At 39.6% G+C, this 24,014-nt stretch overlaps 1 protein-coding gene across 1 annotated transcript in view; it reads right to left on the bottom strand.

Moving 5' to 3' along the window:
- Positions 1–24,014, bottom strand: part of CASR (calcium sensing receptor) — a 93,619-nt gene that overhangs the window by 10,847 nt on the left and 58,758 nt on the right. Inside the window, exons 3-5 of the mRNA XM_058295710.2 lie at positions 21,690–21,996; positions 13,872–14,756; positions 2,400–2,630 (exon numbers count right to left, since the gene is read on the bottom strand). Of these exons, the coding sequence (XP_058151693.1) occupies positions 2,400–2,630; positions 13,872–14,756; positions 21,690–21,996 (1,423 nt within the window). The remainder of the gene's footprint in view (positions 1–2,399; positions 2,631–13,871; positions 14,757–21,689; positions 21,997–24,014) is intronic.

Consider the following 24,014-nt stretch of genomic DNA (forward strand, 5'->3'; position numbering starts at 1 on the left):
TATTGCATTTACAAATTATAATATGCATTCACATCCTTGATCTCATTTCATCTCAATAACAACTTTGTGAGGAACATGTAGGGAAGTTATTAATACATAAATTATAATTAAATATGGATGGTATTTTTGTAGTCATTTCTGCAAAAAGCACAGCAAAGGAAACATAGACTAGACATTAACATCTGTTTGGTGCCTTACTATGTGCTAGGCTTTAGATAACATCATTTCTATGGAAATGTTGGACTTAATTTATAACTCTGTCAAATACTCCAGGAACATAAAAGACTGAGTTTATGAATGAATAAATTTATTCATTTATCAGTGTTCAAGCCTATGATGTGCCTACCTGGTATAGCTCTTGGGTTACAAAGAACTATATGAGAAATAGTTTCCATGTAGGAGGGGTGGTGGGACATAAAGCAAATAGAGGCAATCAATAATGTGCATTAATGGAGGTGAAAGATAACCTGGATGATTTAACAGGGGAGAACAGGTGATAGTCCAGCCAAGGGATTTAGATTACAGGCAGTTTGAAATCTTCAATTTAGAAAAGGGCTCAGAGAATTATAAGCTCTGGAATCTACATATCTCTATTTGTAAGAGGTCATGACATGTTTATAGCTGAGAATCCACACTCTGAGGTAGAAACTAATAATGATTCACAGAGAATGGATGAGATTCACTGTCCATATGAGACCTTACCATGGTTAAATCATTCTACATATTAGGAAATATGGATATGAGATTGTAGATTCTCACTAGAAACCCATGAACCTAAAAGGTGGTTGGTAAAAAGATGAAGCTGAATCTTTGGTCATGTTATAAAAGTGGTAGAGTTAAAAAGGATGCCCTGCTGAGGGTCAGTATTCCTGCACAGGAGACGGATCCTGAGCAGCCTACGACTATGCAACCATTGTAAATGATCATCAAATCAGCACAGAATGGATCTTTTCCTTAAGTGCATATTCACTGAGTGACTGGCTTCTTGTATTATTTAGGGTTCCTGGGTGCAGTGATACTCAGGGAAGGGGTACCCTCTCCATGGTCACAGCATTCTGCTCTTGGATATCCCACGGTAGGAGAATAAATTGGCCTTTTGATTTATAGATCAGCCCTGAATGATTTGGAAGATAGAACTACCCCTGTGTGAGTTGTACAGGCCCTGGACCATGGTGATAACGCCACATGACTCATTCTGAAACATCCAGCTCTGGTTCTAACTCAAGTGTCTCTGGGTGGCTAATATTGGCATTGGGGGAGGGGCAATAATTTCTTATGCAAGATTGTCCACATATGCAGGACATTTAGCATCCTTGGATTCTGAGTGCTAAAGACCTTTAGTACTTCCTGGTCATCACGACAACCCCAAACCACACCCTCCCTTTCACATTTGCCTTCCCCACCCGAAGTAGGTAGGACCCTGTGGCGGTTTAATGCTTTTTGAAGATCCCAGAAAAGATCATGTTCTTAAAACCAATCCATTCCTTTGGGTGCAGAGCCCTTGGATCGGATTGGGTCAGGGGACTTTCACTGGATAACTAAAGTGAGGCCTGACCCAGGGTGTGTCTTCGTCGTCTTGCTGGAGTCCTGTATATATAAATGGGAGAAACAAGCAGAGACATGCAAAAAAGGCAGCAGAGACAGAGAAACCCCGAGAGACTGAGCGAGAGGTCCCGGGGGTCAGAGGCTGGAATCAGCAGAGCATAGAGGCATGGAAAGGGACTGAGAGATGCACGGAGGAGAGGGGAGAGACAAGGGACATTACTGACTGCGCACAGCTGAGCCTGGGGAGAAAGAAACGAAGCTTGGAGTAGAAGGCAGGACCCAGCCTGGAAAGCTGCCACTGAGTCTTGCCACGTGGCAGGAGTCCAGGATGACCAGCAGCCGACCTTAGGTGAGACAGCATCTCTGATGATGCCTTGATTTGGACATTTTCAGAGCCTCAGGACTGTAAGTTTTTAACCTAATAAATTCCTATTATAAAAGCCAACCCATTTCTGGTATATTGCTCCTAGTGGCTTTTAGCAAACTTAAATAGACACTCTTGGCTGAGAGCCACTGCCTTGAGTGATATTTATGTTTGCTTAAACATTTTGCTGTGATTGGGAAAGTTTTAGCCAAGGAGTCTATTGCTACCCAGGCAAAGAGTCAGGGTTATACAAGTAAAAGTAAAATTAAATTCTTTAATATAAAAAGAAGGTGTGGGGCTCAGGTTCTAGAGGATTCTCTCTACACTAAATTCTCATGGGTTCCACAAGTACCCTGAAAATGCTGAGGTGAGTTGAGGGAGTGGACTCATCATTTTGGAAGTCCAGTGCTGAAGCCCAAAGCCCTCCCGAAGCCCAGAGCAGTCTCCTCCCTACGGCGGAGGCATCTAGAGTCTGACGCACAGCACGTACCTCCCTGGAGAACCCACTCCACAGGATTTTCTCCTCGTTGATGAAGAGCCTCTCTCCCTTCCTGGCGTAGACATTGTAATACCCGACCTCCTTAAACACAATGGAGCCGTCCTCTGGAGAGAGGTGCCAGTTGATGATGGAATAGTTCCCCACCAGGTCACCGCACTCATCGAAAGTCACCTGCTCCCCCATATTGTTGGTGAAGTTCAGGTGCCGAAGGTGCTTCAGGACCTAAGGAGGAACAGAGATGAGTGTTCTGAGTTCAAGGGCCAAGGCTGCCGTGTCTGGCTAGGCAGGCTGTGTCCTGCACACGACAGTAAACTATCTTGTTTGAACAAAATCAGATTACCGTGATTTCTTGGGTGAAGGAAGGAAAGTGACTTGAGGAACACACATCTTTTCTAATTCATGCCAAGGCACTCGTATTAGTCAGCAAAGGCTTGACTTGGAACTTGGTACTCAAATTGCAGCTGGTGTAGAAAAAACACTTTCTTGAAGTCAGAAAAAGCAAAGGACACATCTTACCACGGGCACCGGCCAAGTCAGGTGTGGTGCAGGCATACCATCGCCTGGCAGCGCCCCGGGGAGGGGGGTTTGTGAGCCAGAGCTCGTTCCTGGTGTCTTCTGAGATGGGTATTGGGGAAGGAGAGGGGGCACTGACTAACTGCTGGTACCATCAGTGCCCTTTGTTTTGTTTCTGCTTCTGTGGAAGTGTCTTGCTGCCAAAAATTAAGTGAGTGGGGTGGGAGGAAGAGAGAAATGAGGCTGTGGATGAAAGAGTCACAGCCCATCATTATTGAAATATTCATGGAAAATCCCCTAATTTTTGCAGGGTTTTATGTGTCACAAAATCCTTGTACAAAAAAAAATGTAATAAGCACTTCTTTACATTTTATACACAGTTTAAACGGTTTATGTTCATTATCTAAACTAATCTAATCCTCACAACAAATGGTATTATTACTTCATTTTTATTGATGGGGAGACTGAAGCACAGTCTTACACAGCTAGTGAGTGGTGCTTAACTGTAGTGAAATTCTGTGCAGTGCCAGTCCTCTGTTTTTGAATGACTATTCGTTATAGAAGTATTAACATTTTACATATATATACAGATTTTCTGTTCACAAAGCATTTTCTAAATCATCTATCTTGTAAACCGCACAATTCAGAGATTTAGGTGTTATTACCTACATTTAACAGAGAAGAAACATGAGATTCAGAGAGGTTAGGTCGCTTGCCCATGATCACACAGCAAATCCATGGCAGATGTAGCAGCAGAGGTCATCTTCCTGACCCCTAAACCTAGGGTCCTTTCTACAAACTGTGCTGTTGTTCTCCAGTCCAAAGTCTCTGTTAGGACACTGCCTGCTCCTCCCCAAGCCCCCCTCCAACAACCTCCCCACCTTCAGTCCTTAAAAAACCTTTTTTATTGTGATAACATATAAACAACATAATATTTCTCATTTTAACCATTTTCAAGTATGCAACCTTCAGCCCTTTTGACCAAACCAGTGCAGCTTACCCACTGAACCCTTGGGGACCCGTCACCTCTCGCATTTCCCATCGTCACCACCTGGACGCCCGGCTAGCCTGCTGCTAGAGGTCTACACTTTTAATGTCCTGCTGCTACCCTGGAGGGCCCCAAGCTGCCCTGACTGTTGTCCCAGGCCTATCGCTGCTGTTGTGACCAGAGCTGCTGGGCCATTCTCAAACAAGATGGATAACAAACCCTACAAAAGCTCCTCCCACCTGTGTTCTCCTGAGTCTGCCCTGAGGATGATCAATTTATATATTTTCCTTCCTCATGAAGGAAAGTCCTTAAAGCAGAGAGGACTCCAACTCCCCTGCTCTTTCTTTCTTGTTCTTGGATGACCCGACTTCCTTCTACACAGAGCGCTGCCCATCCCTTTGTCTCTACACCAACACATCCCTGACGTGTCCTTGCTCGGAGGAACGTACAGCCCTTCTCCTCTTCAAGGCCAACCCCTCCCGCAGCATTTGGAACCTCAATCTCTCACCCACTCTGGGACCTTCTGATATGGCCCACGCTTCCTCATGCCATCCTCATGCCTCTCCCACCTTATGGTTCAGATGGAATATGATTTAAACTTCTCTAGGTAACTTCCAAACTTCCCATACTTTGGTCCCATGGACCTACCATTACTTGTCAGTGCAAACATTTTATCTTCATCACACAGCTTCCATGATTCTTTCCACATGTCGTGCTAACTCTGTCTTCTACTCTGACATGGGGAAAGGGAGATGAGAAGAATGGAGAGGTAGGAAACTAACATTCATTTATACTTCATATTGCCAGGCACTGTATTAATGCTTGACACACACTATCTCACATAATCCTCACAACAATCTTATGGGTAGGTACTATCATTATTCTCATTTTGTAGATGAGAAAACCGAGGCATAGAGTGGTCAAGATACTTGTCCACATCACTCAACTAGTAAGTGTTAGAGCTGGGATTTAAATATGGTCATATTTTCTACTCCGATATTAAGTTGTTTCGAGTGTCCAAGGCAAATATTTGTCAGAAGTCAGTAATAATTTCTAATTAAATGTGGTTTTTAAATATTTTAAATGTATGTACAGTAATAAAGCTAGAGTATTAACATAATAAATTTTCTTCCTTCTAGTCAAGTTTTGATCCTTGGTTCTTAATATGCCACAAAAATTGCCCTTTCTCTGTTTCTCTGTTTATGGGTTCTCTGCAATGAAATCTTCCAGGTAAAAGTCAGTGGGAGGATATGTAGGGAAATTGGAACAAGACCATATCATGATTAAATGGTCATTTTCAACACTGGTCAGAAGGGACAAATGACTCAATGATCCTCACTGGCTGTAAGCCTTCTGGGTTGCTATTGGTATGAATTGGAGATTTCCACACAATCCTAACCTGAAGGCAAAAGAGCCATCAAAAATCATCTTCCTAAAGTTTCCATTAAAAAATACTCATAAATACAGGGCTAGGTTATATGCTATTTGTATCAATCAACCAGCAAATATTTATAGAATATCCATATGTGTTCTGAACTGGGCTGCAGAAGGACAAGGCAAGGTAATCCAGCTCTCCTGAGCTTGCATAAGGATCAGGGTGATATGCTAAGCTATAAATATCAGATGAAATAGAAAACAGTGCAAGGTGGAAAATATTAAGGGCTAATATAGGATTTCAACTCTAAGACACAGAAATTCAGAGGCGATTGAGTTAAAAAGGGCTGGAATGGTCAACGCAGGCTTTAGACAGGTCAGGGTTTGGACTAGCAAAGCACAGAGTGGAAAGAAGGTGTTAAAAACAATGACATTAGCCTGGGCAAAGATGTTCAGTTAGGAATAAACATGACGTGTTATGGATGGGGGCAGCTAAGATAACAACTTAGTAATCTGGATGTGCTAGAGAACAGAGGAAAATACAGTAGGAGGTAAAGAGGAACCAAAGCAAAAGAGGTTAGATTTCATGTGAAAGAGGCATGGCATAGGATAACAACATGAGCTGGGCAGAATGTGAAGAAATCGGAATCCTTATATACTGCTGGTGGGACCGTATAATGGTGCAGCCTCTATGACAGTCGTGCAGTTTCTCTAAAAGTTAAAAATAGACTTACCAAAATAAAAAATAAATAAAAAAGGAAATAAAGGAACAAATAATAAAAAATAGCAATCCCTATTCCCAAGAAAAATGAAAACATATGTCCACACAAAAACTTGTACATGAATGTTCATAGCAGCATTATTCATAGTAGCCAAAATAGGAATAACCCAAATGTCCATCAACTGACGCATGTATAAACAAAATGGAATTCAGTGGAATACTATTTGGCCAGAAAAAGGAATGAAATTCTGATACATGCTACAACATGGATGAACCTTGGAAACATGTTAAGTGAAAGAAGTAGTCATGAAAGACCATATATTTTATGACTCTTTTCATATGAAATGTCCAGATTATGCAAATATAAAGAAACAAAAAGTAGGTTAGTGATTACTTAGGGCTGGGAAATGGAAAGTGATAGAGAGTTGGGGGGTGATAGCTAAAGGGTTTCTTTTTGAAGTCATAAAAATGTTCTAAAATTGATTATGGTGATGGTTGTACAATTCTGAATATACTAAAACCACAGAATTGTACACATTGAATGAGTGAATTATGTGGTATGTGCATTACATATCTCAATAAAGCTGTTAAAAAAAAGATATGAGAAACTGTTTAAAAAATCAAATATGACCTTATTGATAGAACTGACACTCAAAGCAGGAAGCAGCCCTGATAACTAGGTAGGTGCTAGGATGGTTAGTGTCCAGAGTTTAATACTGAGACCTGGCAAGTTCAGCCTGAGATGCAGCAGGGAGATAAGGGATTGGCAGAAGGAAAGAGGCAACAGTGCAAAAATTTTATCTGGAAGAGGAATCAACCTGCAATCTTTGTGGCTAGAAATTCCATGCACAATTTATTAGAGCAAGTTCCTCTAAAGCAGGCACTGCTTCAGATGCTTATGATGAGATTTTCATCAGTCTGAGGACAAATGAGAAAAATAAGGTCAATGAGGTATCTGTTTGTATTAGCTGAAATAACAAGTAGGCAGGCTATCAATAAAGACTTAACAACACTATCAACCAATGTGTCCTAAGTGACATTTATAGAACACGCACCCAGTAATAGCAGAATACAAATATTATCCAATGGCACACACAATATTTACCAAGAAAAACCATATTCTGGCTTATGAGACAAGTTTCAATAAATTTAAAAATATTTGAATCATATAAAGTATGTTCTTTGACAGTAATGAAATTAAATTAGAAATTAATAACAGAAAGATATTTGGAAAATCTTCAGATACTTGGGAACTAAAATAACACCCTTCTAAATAACCTCTGGGTCAAAGAAGAAATGAAAAGGAAACTTAAAAATTATTTTGAACTGAATGAAAATGAAAGTATAGCATATTAAGATTCGTGGTATGCAGCTGAAGCAATATTTGGAGAGAAATTTATAGCACTAATGCCTAAATTAGAAAAGAAGAAAGGTGCAGTGACCTCAGTTTCCAAGTTAAGAAACTAGAAAGAAAAGAACAATTAAATTCAAACAAAGTGGAAAAAGGGAAACAATCAAGATCAGAACAGAAATGAATTAAATAAAAAACAGAAAAACAATAGAGAAAATCACTAAAACTAAAAACTGATTCTTTGGGAATCTCAATAAAGTTGATGGAACTCTAGCCAAACTGATCAGAAAAAAGGGAGAAGATGCAAGTTTCCAGTATGAGGAAAAATAGAGATGACATCACTACAGATACTGTAGACATTATAAAGAGTCTGGTGATATTCTAAACAACTTTGTGCAAATAAATTCAACAATTTAGATGATTTGGACAAAAAATACGAAAGCTGATTTATAGAAAGCTGGACTAGCCCTATATCTGTTAAACAAAATAGAACGTGTAGTTCAAAAATTTCCATGAAGAAGACTGGTCCCAGTTGCCTTCAATGACGAATTCTGCCAAGCACTTATGAAACAAGTGCTATCAATTCTACACAAATTTTTCCAGAAAACTGAAGAGGAGGCAGTATTTCTCAATTCATTCTATGATGCCAGCCTTACTCAGATACCAACACCAGACAAAGGGATCACAAGAAAATAAAACTACAGACGAATATCCCTCATGAATAGAGTAGCAAAAATCCCTAACCAATTTTTTAGCAAATAGAATCCATACATATATAAAAAGGAAACTACTTCATGACCCAGTGAGGCTTATACCAGGAATTCAAGGCTGTTTCAGCAATTGACTACAGTAATAGACTACAAAAGAGAAAGCATATGATCATCTCAACAGATATAGAAAAAAATATTTGATAACATTCCTGATAAAACTCTCAGCCATCTGGGGATGGAAGAGAGCACTCTCAACCTGATAAAGGGTGTCTATGAAAAACCTACAGTTAGCATCATATTTGATGGTGAAAGACCAATGCTTTCCCTCTAAGATCAGGATCAAGAAAAGGATGTCTGTGCTCACTAAATCTATTCAACATTCTATTGGAAGTTCTAGCCAGTGTAATCAGGTTGAATTCGGACTGAAAATAGGAAGATCTAAGTTCTATATTCAAACAAACAAACAAACAAAAACAAGCAAGCAAACCAACACTTTCAGATAAAGTGAAAAAGCTTAGGACTCACTTTTTGAAAGACTTATCACTAAGGACCATAAAAATTAAGACTTTTATGTAATTAGTTGAAACTTAAACCTATATATTAAAAATCAAAACACTAAAATTTGTACAATGACACCATGGGCCAACACAGTTTCTCCCTCTGGGTATAACTGTAACCTATGTCTTGTGTTCTGATTAAAAAGGAAAAAAATACCTTTCAGATTAAAACAAACAAACAAATAAACGGAAACAATAGCAGAATTTGTTTTAAGAAGGACTAAAAGAGTTTATTTAAAAGTGGTAGGGAGGACATTTCAGAAGTAGTATAGTTTTTGTATGATAAAATGTTAACTTTCTCTTTGTAAAGGAAAAAGAAAGGTCTTGGATCTTTCTGGGTAAATATTTCCTTTGTGACCTTTTCAGAAAGCTGTAGCTAAATATATTTTGCATGTCATATTTTCAATGGTAGAAATACATTTAATCCTCAGTAAACATTAAAAACATGGAATAAACTGATTACAAAAGTTCCCCTACTTTCTTGAGGAAAAGGGAAGTTAATTACAACAGGGCAATGATGTGGAAATAATAGCTGGGAATTGCCTGAAGAGAGAAGTAAGTTCAAAAGCCAACTGTTCCATATAAAAATGATGCTAGGACTATATCTGAAAAGCAGATCAGAACTTCTCTTACTATAGAGAAGAACCAAAATGATTTAATTAGCTATAATAAATTAATTTAGACTAAAGGTAGAAAAGAACCAGCCTTTTTTTTTAAAATGAATTTTGGCCAAAATAGATTTTTCAAAATAAATTGTGCTATTTTTCTTTTGGCATATTCATTGGTACAAATTTGGAGAATGAATTATTCCTGATAAAGATTCTTAGCCTGTATCAATTAAAAAAAGAAAAATGTTAAATTAATGGCTTTTGGATCTTTCAGTCTCAATAATTCTGTTTATACCATTAAAATCTTTAGCTGTTTTTTTTTTCCCTCACATTTATCGATAATGAGGTAAGTTTCAGCCACAAAATGGGAAGATAGCATTATTGTGGTTTTATTCTATGAGAGTTTTTACCCACTTCTCTGAAACCTGTCCCTTATCTATTAGTATGTACCCACATACTGTTTCCCACTACTGCCTAAGTTCTTCCTTTATTTATTTGTTCATTCAACAAGTATTTGCTAAGCAACCACTATGGGGCAAGAAGGTACTGCTTTAGGGACAAAGGATCCAATAGTATTAAAAAATGATAAAGAGATGTTTGATATACTCTAACTTGGCCAGTTGTGTCCACTGTCACTTATTTGTTTACTTTCTTTCCTCTTTGTGTCTGTTTATGAAACTGGGTGTCAGGACAATTAGTTTATTCTGGTGAACACCAAGGGTTTAAGGCTGTGGACCAGTGTCTGCCTTCTGAAACCACAGGTCTGACTTGCCAGTGTATTGGGAGCCAGGAAATAAGTGTCCATAGGGACAGACTGGCCATGTGGGCTTTTAGCAGTTACCTTGGCCTCATCTGGGAACAGACTGCTTGGGACAGATGTGGGCTTTCTTACTGGCTAGATAGATGATTTTGAACAAATTATTTTGGCCTTTCTGTGTCTTACTTGCCTCATCTATAAAAGAATACTACCCCCGACTACTATTAACTAAACACTTACTATGTACAGGCCCTGTCCTAAGCGTTCTCTGCTCATTACTAATGTTGCTCTCATAACAACCCTCTGAGATAAGTGATTATTTCCATTCTTCAGATAAGAAAAAAATTGAGGCAATTGAGACACAGGGATGATGATCAAGGTCATAAAGACACTAGGCAGAAATTGGGATTGAAATCCAGGCAATTTGGCTCTGGAGTCCAAACTGGTAACCATTACACTGTACTACCTACTGAAGCACAAGGCACAGGTTAGATAGTCTTTGTGTCTAGTTACAATGGGTTCACAAGTGTGCAACTTAGACTGAGAAGATGGACATATTTTAGAACTGGAATAACAGAGACATGCTAAAATGCTTGTGGTGAAACAAGAGGTCATAACTGGAAAAGTGGTCTAAACATAATGACATCCTGATTCCCAGGCATGGCCTGTACTTTCCCAACCCTAAGATTTTGTATTGTTTTAAAAAATTTTTATTACCTTTATTAAGGCATAGTTTATTCAGGATCATATGTGCCCATCTTAGTTGCATATTTCTGAGTTTTGTTTTTTTTTTTTTTAAAGATTTATTTATTTATTTAATTCCCCCCCTCCCTTGGTTGTCTGTTCTTGGTGTCTATTTGCTGCGTCTTGTTTCTTTGTCCGCTTCTGTTGTCATCAGCGGCACGGGAAGTGTGGGCGGCGCCATTCCTGGGCAGGCTGCACTTTCTTTTCACGCTGGGCGGCTTTCCTCACGGGCGCACTCCTTGCGCGTGGGGCTCCCCCACGCGGGGGACACCCTTGCGTGGCACGGCACTCCTTGCGTGCATCAGCACTGCGCATGGCCAGCTCCACACGGGTCAAGGAGGCCCGGGGTTTGAACCGCGGACCTCCCATATGGTAGACGGACGCCCTAACCACTGGGCCAAAGTCCGTTTCCTATTTCTGAGTTTTTAACAAACGTATGTAGTACACAATCACCACTACCATTATCCCAAAATGTTCCTGAGTGCCTCTTTCTAGGCAATTCTACCCTTACCCCTGGCCCCAGGCAACCACTGATCTGTTTGCTATCACTAGAGTGCCCCAGAAATGGAATCACAGTGTACTCCTTTTCAGTCTGCATGTTTTTGCTCAGCATTATGTTTTTGGCATTCATTTATGTTGTGGTATCTGCTGTTGCTTTTAACTTTTTATTCAAGGAATAGATCCTCCCTCACATCCACAAATCCTACCTATCTTTCAAGGCATGTCTCAAATGATATATTTTATTTTCTACCTTGCTTCAAATCCTAACCTGCATAGTAGTGTAGTGTTTCATCCTCACAGTAGGTGTGTATATAAAATCACTGAGCATGGAATATTTTCTAATCAAAATGTTCACTTTGAATAACTCAATAACAAAAAAGACAGCCAATCCAATTAATAAATGGGCAAAGGGCTTGAATAGACATTTCTCCAAAGGAGATATACAAATGGTCAATAAATTTGTGAAAAGATGCTCAATATCATTAGATTTGCAAATCAAAGTTACAGTGAGATACCATTTCACACCCACTGGAATAGCTACTGCTTAAAAAACCAACCGTAAAATAAGTGTTGGAGACGATGTGGAGATATAGGAACACTCATTCATTGTTGGTGGGAATGCAAACTGGTACCGCTGTTGTGGAAAATAGTTTGGTGGCTCCTCAGAAAATTAAGTATAGAATTACCATATGACTTGACTATCCCACTTCTAGGACTATACCCTCCAAATAAAAGCAGGGACTTGAACAGATATTTGCACATTATTCACAATTGCCAAAAGGTAGAAACAACCCAATGTTTGTCAACAGATGAATGGCTAAACAAAATTTGGTATGTATATACAATGGAATATTTTTCTGCCAAAAAAAGGAATGAAGTTCTGATGCACGCTACAATATGGATGAACCTGGAAGGCATCATGTTGAGTGAAGTAAGCCAGGCACAAAAGGACAAATATATGTGTCCATCTTAGTTGCATAGTTATGTGAGATTATTGTATAATCTCACTGATATGAAATAATTAAAGTACCCAAACTCATGAAGTCAGAAATTAGAATATAGGTTACCCAGGGTCAGAGTAGGGGCAGTGAATGGAAAATTGATGCTTATTTGGAATGGAATTTCTGTTTGGGTGATGGAAAAAATTTGGTAATATATGGCGGTGATGGTGGCACAACATTGTAATTAACACTACTGAATTGTATATTTGAAAGGGGATAAAATGGAAAATATTAGGTTTTTTAAATTGCACCATTTGCATTAATAGCTAATTATTTGTTAACTAACTCTTCATATCTCTAAGTATCTTTAATGTCTCTTTTGGTGTATTGCCACATAAGTTTAGCATTTGAGTACCTTATTTTCTGCAGCATACCTTCCTTGCTTTTAATTCACATATCTGGGTGGATATGTAGACCATTTCATCCTTATAAGTAAGCGAGGGAATCTTTAAATTGATAATCATTAGCCCACAAGAAAATAAATCCAAGTTAAAAGGAAATTTAGATATTTCCCCCCAAAAAGAGCACTCTTCTGCTTTTAGAATTTTAAAAGGAACTAAACAGAGAAAAAAAGAGAATATAAAAATTTGCTTGAGATTATAATTCATTATAATATGCTTTCAATTTATTTTATTTCGGGAGGGATTTGAAGAGAAATAATGAATAAGCAAAGGAAAAGAGAAGGAAAAAAAGCTGATAGAAAATAACATAGAACCTAATATACAGACACAAAGAGACATACAGGCTCACAAATAAAATAAACACTGAGCAAGACATACATCTCGAAAGAGGGGCAAGTACATATAATATGCACACACATAGTTGGTCACATTCTCTTTTATGTGGTAATATTCCCATCTTCTGGCCTTTTAGGGTGTTTCCTCTAAAGAATTTTAAAGTCATACTGTGACTAATTATAAGCACAAATGGGAACTACCTCTTGGAACACACTACGAGAGTCAGTTGAATTAAGTCAAAGAACAGAGACTAGAAATTCCCCTCTCTTGTCTAGGACTTCCAGCTCCTACATGGGACACCATTTCCTAGCACAGAGAGAAAATAAGGTGCATAAGCACCCGGTTTACACAGATAATGAGGCTGTTGTTTCTGGCCCACATCCTATGCTAAGTGTGTAGGGAAGTTTCAGGACCAATTCTCTTCTCTGACCTCAGCCATGTTATTTTATTTCCTCTCCACGTCTCTGGCTCTCACCCCAATTCAGTTGCCCACGGCATTCAATAGTGCCAACAACTCCTGGAAAGATCAACTCCATCTGACTTCTGATGTCACCATAGCTGCATCACCAGATGTGCCTATTTTTGTTGTTGTTGTTTGTTAGTGTGTTTTGAGTTCTTTTTGGCCTTACATCACTTTTTCTATGATAACTACTTTAGTACTTCTTTTGAAATGCCCAATATCAAACTCCTTTAAAAAAGGTTATTTTTTGTGCCTTTGGTTTGTTAGTGTCCTAATCTTGGTCAAAAGTCAGTTGCTCAGATATTTGAAAAGACAATTTGAATCAAAGGGTAAATTTCGTGGCCTCGTGTAGATGCTGCCTTTTGAAATAACCACTTTCTTTCTTGCCTGGATCAGTCCACGCTGCCTCATTACACAGAGAAGACTAAATTACAGACTTACCTGCCAAGCTTCAACCTTCTTGATGTCTGCACAGGAACCATTAGTGAAGAGCCCTCTCCCAGGTAAGCAGGTGTATATATCTTGCAGGGCATGAGCAATGGAGTAGACTGCTAGGTACACATTGTAGGATATCCGTAAATGTGTGTAATCCATATAAGGGGTCTCGACGCTGCTGATGTTCTCGTCCCCTGTACAGAGAGGGCGGAAGGCAGTGGAACTGTTGCCTAACCTGCTGCCACCTTCTTCGTGCCCTCTCAGGAAGGTGTTCACTGGTAAGGGTCCTTTGGTACCTTCTTGGAGATGGCAGTTAAATGTTTCTTCCCAAAACTCCTTGGCAAACCCATTGTGGACAGACTTTCTGGGATGTACTTTTTGCAAGAATTCCCGGAATCCTGGGATCTGCCCTGCCTTCAGAGCAAATCCAATGGTGCCTCCGACCACGTGGAAGTACTCGGGCATGGCTATCAAGGAGGAGCTGGCCCAGGCCTCGCTGGCCAGCCAGATTCTGCCTGTGATGTTGCGCCGGACGATCTCCTTGATGAGGGGTTCGAGGTCTGGGCCACTGGAGAAAACGACGATGACTTTGGCCGTGGAATTCTGGATGACCTCCACCACCTGCTGGATCTCTTCCTCATCAGAGTACTGGGAGATGAGTTCGCTGAAGTCGATGCAGATGTCCCTCTCCTCAGCTTCTTCTCGGAACTTCTCAATGCCTGGCCGGCCATAGTCATCATCAGCTGCAATTGTGCCCACCCAGTCCCAGCGGAAATACTCGATGATGTCTGCCATGGCAGTGGCTTGGTGTTCATCATTGGGGATGGTGCGGAGGAAGGACTTGAACTGATTCTTGTTGCTGAGGAGTCTGCTGGAGGAGGCATAGCTGACCTGGAAAGCACCAAGAACACGGAGGGAATGAGGGAGACACCAGGTGGGCTCCAAGGTTGTTGTGGAGACGGCTTTTTTGAGCATAATTAATCTAATTTGTCAAACATGCTGTTCACTGCAAACAGGATGAAAGGCTGAGGATAATCTGGATCTCTTTTGCTCCTCTGTGCACACTCAAGCCACTGGCAGTTTAAGAGGGGGCGCTCTAATTCCCAGTGTGGTTTGGGGTGAGGAAAGAGGCCCACCACATTGTGCACTTGTGTAGGTAAGAAATTGGGGGAAGATCATATACTCTTTCTAGCTGAGATCATAAATGGAGGCAATAAGCAAGGAGAAAAATGGGTGGACTTTAAAAGTAGAACAGGTCTGAGGTTGAATCTCAGCCCTACCACTTATGAGATAGTTGACATGAATAATCTGACCAACCAGTATAAGCCTCATTTTCTTATCTCATTACCAAATAGGGGATAGTAATACTTACCTCACAGTACTTTCATGAACATTAAATGACAGCAATGCTTACACAGTGGCTCACTCAAAATAGGTGTTCAATAATCACAGCAGCTGTTATCTATTAAAAAGGGTGGTAGGGATTTCTAAATTCCTAGGGAATGCTCTATTAATGTCTCTAGATTTCCTTCACAGTGCTACCTTCAAAAATGGGTCTGGTCATAAAATCAACCCAATGGCAATGAGATATACATGCGATCTACATTCCCATTCAAGGAGAGAATTGATATACTGTTGTATAGTTTCTTCTCGCCATCTCTAGGCTGCCTCAGTGATCACAATATATCCACATACTGACATCTGCTTTCGAGGTCAGATTCTGATCTGAGCATTTGGCTTCCCTTTTACTGTGATGCACTCTTTGTCCATAACTCATCTCTGGGAGGAATCAGATTCCCGACATGTTATGAACCTAAGATCATTCAGAGAAGCCCCTGGAGTTTTCTTTTCCCATCCTGCCTAAATTTTCTCTTCCCACCCTCCATCTACTCTCCCTACCCCCATCTGCCTCTCACTTCCTGGAGTATTTTAGATCAAAGTATCCTAATTGCAGTAATTTCTGAGAAATGTTTATCATTCAAGTGCAGTTGGCCTTTTGGGTCCATTAGGCCTAATTGCCATGCACCACAATAACGATGTACGCCATTAAATATCATCAGAAAAACATACTTTTCTCTCCTGGCTTTTCAGTGAGCTCAACCACCACCCAGAGCTGCAACTCTGTCTCATTTCAGGTGCCAGTTGGGCCCACTTGACAGGCTTTTATGTGGCTCTCCAAGACCTTACAGAGGTCAAAAAGGAACCCTGCCGAAGCTACCTGGATTGGCATCCACTTTCTAACACTTGGCTAGTTCTACATCTGAGCATGGGCATGGGCCCCTCTCCTCAAGGGAAGAAAGCCTCTTCTCTGATGGTGAGACCATGACCTGAAGACATATCCAAGTATCAAGCAAAGCTTTAGTGCATGCAGCATTTCTCCACTTTTTTCCCCCACATAATAGCAAATGAAGAAAATGGAGCAAAATTGAAGGGACTGGCCAACCCTGGTGGTGGGTGTTCTGACCACATCACTTCCACCCAGCCACCCCAAGTTTGAGGGGATCAGTATTTTGACAGGTTTTGGCCCATTTGCAGTGCTCCAATCAGTTGTGGCTCACCAGTTAGGAATGTCTAAGTTATTGGATGAGTTCTTCTGAAGAACCAAAGACAAAGTGTTTTTATACCAAATGGAATTTCTTCTAGGTTTAATGTGTCTTATTCTCCAGTTCTCTGGAGAGTTTTTGAACTTCTCAGAAAAAATGGGTTGAAGAAATTTGGGAGAATAGACTGCAATACCTTTCTAATAATTCTCACCAATTGGAACACTCAGTTTTCCATGTTTGGTGTTTTAAAATGAAATTTTCCAATGTTTCCTCTTATCAATGAATAGTTTCTACATTAAACATGTAAAAGGCTTTGGCCAATGAAAAAAATGGGTCAATTTTTCTAAGGGTAGTCAAAACTTTTCTGGCAAGAACTTTGATTAGTAAGAATAAGAACTTCTTGTTCTACTATAAAAGTTCATGGAGTGGTTAAATTAAGGAATTTGTTTAGATCTTATTGGTTGCACAAAGCTCTGCTCACAGACCCAAACTGTTTCTGAATTAGGTTTTAACAAATGCAAATCCTACCTGGGCATTTTGTAAATCCATCTACTTCACCTGCTCCCTTATCTTCTTTTTAAAAATGGATCAAAAAGGGTTTAAAGGAATAAAAATTAAAAACAAAAATTTCCCTTATGGATATGTTCTCTTAAAAATGTTTTTTTAAAAATAACACTTATCTAGTTTTTAAAAAAGCAAATAAACTACAAAAGTGTGGCAAATATCATGGCACTAACTCTCACATATATGCACACACACGCGTTAAAAAAAAAAAACCAAGCCCTTAAAAACACAAAAAACTTAAAACGTAAGTGGGGAGAATTTCATGAATGATTCAGAAAACTGTTCTAATCACACTTGTTCTAGCTGGTGTGCTTGTTCCAGCCACTTGGTGGCGAGACTGGCATGAGAAATACCACTGGGCCTTTGACCCCAGCCTGCAGGGCTAAGGTTCCCAACCGTGGCTGCACCTTAGAACCACCTTGGGAGCTGTCAAAATTCCAGGTGCCCAGGCTGCATCTCAGATCAAGTAAACCAGAATCTCTGAAAGCTCCCAGAGCGATTCCAACATGCAGCCATGACAGAGAACCATACTGTAGATAAACCTACAATGGTTTGACTGATAATCATTGTAGACATCTTCTCAGCACTCTTATAATTCACATTCAATATAATCTTATTCTTCATCCAAGCTACAAAGAATTAAAACACTCCCCTCCATGTTCTTTCTTTCGTTGATGACAATTATATCCTGGGTCTGTTGGCCATGGGTTAACAACTTACTTTAACTGTGCCTTTAAAAATAACACTGCATGATATGCCAAATTTAAAAGATGCATATTTGCATCTTGCCCTACACACTTACTAATGTGGGCTTTTCAGATCACTTTGGCACAAAAGTTACAGAGCAAGGGCTTCCCCATGGGAAGCACCTTTAATTCCCTTAAGTTAGGATTTGGGAAATGATGACAAGACTTTCTCAGCAGTTGTGAGTCTATAAAGGAATAGTAGCTATGACCAATGAAATGGAGATCTCACAACATAAAAATGTGAACTTATCACATGCACTCTTACAACTTTTAAATATTAAACATTGAAAAAAGATTTCGAGGGTGCTTCTAAATTTAATTTTAAAAATTATTTAAGAGATGTATCACAATCGACCTGATCCTTCATGGACGTTTAGGTTGTTTCCAATTTTTCAGTACTATAAAATGATGTCATACATCCACAAATATTATTCATGAAAAAAGATTTGCTCTATAGTGTGAAGGAGAAAATCAGCTTGTGAAATGGCATGCAATGTTTGTCGTCTTTTTTTTTTTTTTGGTAACAATAATATGCAAATTCAAACAAATGTTTATGAAAGCACTTGTCTCACGAAGTGCTAGTATCTGAAAAAACAACCGTGTTCCCACCGAGGCTGAGTTAACGCAGGGTGGAGGCTGCCTCTTCATATATGCTTAAGAAGCATTTGTTGAATGAAATGGAATATTCCCTATTTCTAAAACATGCAAGACAATGCTTTATTAAGTTCCTGTTTTGTGAAAAAATATGCTTTGCTTCCCTCTGAGCTAAACTTTTAACCAGACATTAGAGAGGTTGAGTCTTTTAAGGAAAGAAGATTAGAGATAGGTATTTTGGTTTTGAAAGGTGGGATTTACATTCTGTAGTCTCATTCTTTTTAGTAAAAGCAGAAGAAAAGTTATTTACTAAAAGAATGGTGTAGGAAATAAATAGCTGAACATTTTTAAAAAGTAGACAAAATTTTATCAAAGGTATGTGTGAAAGAATTTTGGAAGAGATTTTTGTCTGGTTGACATTGGGCTGGATTTTTAAAATAATTGAAGAAGCACTTGTAAAAAAATTAAAATAACCATTGGTGAGTGAATCTTTTTTTTTTGGTGGTATAGCCTCTATATCTGCTTGCTAAATGAATGAATAAATACATGTTAGCTAAAAAATGTTGTTTGTTTTTAGCAATCAAGCCCATAAACACCAACAACTGCTTTTTGATGAAGCAAACCTATGTCTTTAAATAAAAGAACTTAAAAGAAATACTATTCAGTGATCAAAGAAATGAGCTATCAAGCCATGAAAATCATAGATGAATCTTAAATACATACTACTAAGTGAAAGAAGCCAGCTTGCAAAAGCTACATACTGTATGATTATAATCATATGACATTTCGGAAAGGGCAAAACTATAGAGAGGGTAAACACGTTCCCAGGAGTTGGGGATGTGGGGGAAGGGAGGATTACATAGGTCAAGTTCAGGAGCCTTTTTAAGGTGGTGAAATTATTCTTTATATTTAATGGTGCATACGAGGCATTAAGCATTTTTAAAAACTCATAGAGCTTTATATTACAAAGAGTAAACTTACATTAATACAAATTTTTTAAAAAATCATTTAAGAGGTGAGGGTGTCCCAGGATGGAATGAGAAATGTGATAAAAGAACCAAAATGTATTAGGAATATATGAAATAACCTGACTGAAATGGGTAGGGGAATAAGGTTAAGTAACTCTGGAAATGAGTCTGAAAGACTAAATACAAAAGGAATTAAAGGAAATAACCATACTGTCTAGTTGAGACAGTTGTTTCCACAGGAGTGTAGATTCCAATATCACCTATACTGGAATTGAACAGGTGGGTGAAAGGAGTCAAATGACTTCCTTTCAAAGAGTACAGTGTGGAAAGGGAGAAAAAACAAGAGTAAAGAAATCTGGCAAACACTCCTCAAGCCAGACAATCAAGGTCAACATCAACGGTGATGTCATTTTGCTAGTATGTCTTGTTATACGATGTGGTCATATGGCATTTTACCTCTGTGGTCTTCCTCCCCCAAACACATTATCCCAATGCAACCATGAGAAAATGATTAGACAAATTCCAGCTGAGGGAGATTTTACAAAAGACTTCATCACTACTCCTCAAAACTGTCAAGGCCATCAAAAACAAGGAACATCTGAGAAACTGTTATAACAAAGAGAGGAGTCTAAGGAGACATGATGATTAAATGTTATATGGTGTGCTGGATGGGATCAAAACAGAAAACGGACATCAGGGAGACTGAGGAAATCTGAATGAATAAAGTATGGACTTCAGTTAATAATAACAGTGTATCAGGGAGTGAATGTGGCTCAGGCGTTTAGGTGCCTGTCTCCCACATGGGAGGTCCCAGGTTCAGTTCCTGGTGCCTTCTAAAGAAGACAAACAAACAAGGAGCAGAAAACACGCAGACATCGAGCAAAAGTAATGAGCAGACAGCGAGCAAACAACAAGCAGACAGCGGGCCAAAACAAAAATGAGCAGGGAATGGATGTGGCTCAAGTAGTTGAGTGCCCACCTCCCACATGGGAGGTCCTGGGTTCAGTTCCCAGTGTCTCCTAAAGAAGAAACAAGTAGACAAGGAGCAGACAACAGGCTGACAATGAGAAAAAACACACACACACAAAATGAGCAAATGAGCAAAAGCAACGAGCAAACAGACGAGGAAGCCATCTCTGGGGGGGAGGGGAATAACAGTGTATCAATACTAGTTCATTAATTGTGACAAATGTATCATACTAAAATAAGATATTAATTATAGGAGAAATTGGGTAAATGGAACTCTCCATACTATCTTTACAATAATTATGTAAATCTAAAATGAAAAGTTTACTTCTGAGGGAAAGAAAAGGGGAAAAATAGGTGTAATAGGAAAAATGGGGACATTTTTGGGGACATTGGAATTGTCTTGAGTGACATTGCAATGACAGATACAGGCCATTATGTATCTTGTTATAACTGACAAAATTGTGAGGGAAAACTTTAAACTATAATGTAAACTATAATCCACACTCAGTGGCCATGCTTCAATATGTGCTCATTAATTGTAACAAATGTACCACACTGATGAAGGATGTTGCTAATGTGGGAAAGTATGGGAGGGGTAAGGAGTGGGGCATATGGGAATCCCCTATATTTTTTATGTATCATTTATATAATCTAAGTATCTTTAAAAAATTAAAATAAAAAAAATCCAGTGAAATTGATTTGGTTATATAGACTAATGGGGTTACAAAAGTGAATTAAGGCGGCGGACTTGGCCCAGTGGTTAGGACGTCCGTCTACCACATGGGAGGTCCGCAGTTCAAACCCCGGGCCTCCATGACCTGTATGGGGCTGGCCCATGCGCAGTGCTGATGCGCACAAGGAGTGCCCTGCCACGCAGGGGTGTCCCCTGCGTAGGGGAGCCCCACACGCAAGGAGTGCACCCCGTAAGGAGAGCCGCCCAGAGCGAAAGAAAGTGCAGCCTGCCCAGGAATGGTGCCGCACACACAGAGAGCTGACACAACCAGATGACGCAGAGAAAAGAAACACAGATTCCCGTGCCACTGATGACACAGAAATGGACAAAGAAGACGCAGCAAATAGACACAGAGAACAGACAACCGGGGTAGGGGGAAAGGGGAGAAAAATAAATAAATAAATAAATCTTTTAAAAAAAAAAAGTGAATTAAGTGAAAACATATTTAGTTGTGTGAATTTATAGCTTTGGCAATATGACATCACAAGACTTTTAGAACTACTCGTGCTTTAACTTGACTTGGAAGAAGGATAGGGTCTTAAAAATCCCATATAGTCATGGTTCAGAGCCATAATAAAAATCTCATCCTGAAATGGTCCTTTGTGCCAGTGTAAGGTCAGACATTGAGAAGTGTCAACCTGCATGGCCTGGGCTTGGCGCCTCACTAGGCCTGCTTCTCTTGACTCCATCTAAGAAGGCGCAGGTACCTGGGGAATGTAGAAGAGCCCCAGCAGATTTGCCACTGCCGTGGAGATGCCTGAGCCAGTTGCACCCACCACAGCGATAGTAGAGGGAATATGCTCCGAGCAGTTGCAGAACTCATCGAGGTTCAGGGAATCAATTTTGTTCTGTGCCACAAAACTCAGGGTGGCTTCCAAGGCCTTGGAAACAGTGTTGCAAGTGTCGAATATCCTGTATCCCAGAGTCATGTTGGGAAGAAGGGCTGGACTGCTGTTTATCTCCTCTATGGCAAAGATCATAGCTTGTAACCAGCGAAACCCACGGAAGTTATACCTGGAAGAAAGAAAAAATTGAAGAAAATGGGAGTCAACTACTTTAGAGTGAGGATGGGGCAAAGCTGGCCTGAACCATGGCTCCTTGGTTTCATGACCTTGTGTTCTTTGAGCCTCAAGGTTCTCTCTGTAGAAAATAATAATAATAATAAAACAAAATAAAAACTGTCCTTTCTGTAGAGTAGGGAGAACACTTACCTCATGGGGTGGCTGGAAGGATGATGACATGAGGCAATTATTTCCAATTCTCAGCATGGTGCCCCACACAGAATGAGGGAGCAGGAATAATGAAGACTGTTACTAGTAATATAATCAATAATTTATACCAGCCTCATCCAACAAAGAATTTGAAGTAGCTGATATGAGATATTTGAATATCTAAGTAATACTTAGATTTTAAAAAAAAAGATCAGGGAAAATATAAATTCTATTAGCATTTCAGTATGTGGGAGCCTAAAAACAACCTCAGATTTGCAGAATCATAAACTTGGACTATGACACGCCTGTAGGTCAAAGGGGAGAGGGAGATGAGTAATCTCATTTTTGTAAACAAAAAAAAAAACAATCATGCATAAGAAAGCTATACACAATATAGCTTTTTTGGGGGGTGGTTATTTTGGGGTGATAGAATGACAAGTTTAAAATTATTCACTTTCGGCTAATTTATACTTTCTATTTTTTGAAAAATGAACACACATTGGTTTTCAAAAGTAAATTTTTAAAAGAATACAATCAAGCAAATGAACAAAGAGAAATGCATCAGTGACACAGCTCTCAATGGCCCGGGACACAGCTCCAACTGAGGGCTTCAATAAGTATGTGTCATCAGTGTATCAGCACCCCAAAGAGAAAACAGCTCCTCAGGTTCTCCCTTCATACTGTGGAATTCCTTTCTTGGTCTCAGTGACAGGAGGTGAGAAATGAGATGTTATACTGTTATATTGTTAGGTGCTTAGCAGTCCTAGTCTAACTTTCAGAATGACATTTCCCCCTAGTCATCTTCTCTAGTATCTCTTTGTTTCTTTTGCTTATTTATTTGTTTGTTTTAAACCTGAAAAGCTATTAAGAAAAAGTACAGAGTTTTGCTTCACGTAAACTTCTCTACTACTAAACTAATTTTGTGATCTTTCATATAATTTTTTAAAAAAAGTATTACTTCAGAGCAAGCTTCTTGCTTGATCTTAGATATAACTGGCACATTCACAATGCTCTTTAGAAGGGTACATACAACGAAGAGGGTATTTGTCCACATAGTTTAAAATCAGCATCAGTGAAGTTTTGTGCTTAGATTTTCTGCATTCATAAGAAAAAATATTAAAAAGTTATCTAATTTGCAAGCCCTCATTAGAACACGAACAGAAGTCCAGTTCTGTTGGAACAATCCTAGTTTTCATTTTCATTTTCCCAGCTATCAGGAAGACTAAAGAGAAATGCTGACCCACTTCTGGAAGATTTTAGTCCCAGAGAGAAAGTCCTCCTCCCTCTCAGATGATGGGCCAAGACGTGGGGTGCATCACTGCTCTCTGATGACCAGGTCAAGGGAGGGGCTACCCAGTCCCGCTGTGCTGTGCAGGCGTCAGAGCCCACGTGAAGGAGTCATATCTGGTTCTGGATCTCACACTCTGAAGGAGTCATGGTCAATTAGGGAGCATCCAGATGGAAGGTGACCAGAAAGTGAGGGATCTGAAAATCACGCCTCGGGGGAACTCCTGAGAAAACTGGGACTATTTGGCCTGAGCAGAAATTATTTAAAGGGACAGATTAGCTGCCTTCAAATGTTCAAATTGCGAGAGTTAGATGTATTTTGTGCAGTGACAGGAGATAAAGCTATAGTTAGCAAGGGGTGGATTTCAGCTTCCTGTCAGAAAGACATGTCAAGGGGCATGGTTCCAAAATGCCGTGAACTGTGTTTTGAAGGTGACTGGATCAGGTAACCATTGAGCCTTCTTTCAGCTCTAAAATCCTTTAAAAAAAAAACCAAAACAGTGTAACAGCCAACACTTAGGTATCACTGATCTT

This window comes from Dasypus novemcinctus, chromosome 4 (genome assembly GCF_030445035.2).
Source record: "Dasypus novemcinctus isolate mDasNov1 chromosome 4, mDasNov1.1.hap2, whole genome shotgun sequence".
In the NCBI taxonomy this organism is placed as follows: Eukaryota; Metazoa; Chordata; class Mammalia; order Cingulata; family Dasypodidae; genus Dasypus; species Dasypus novemcinctus.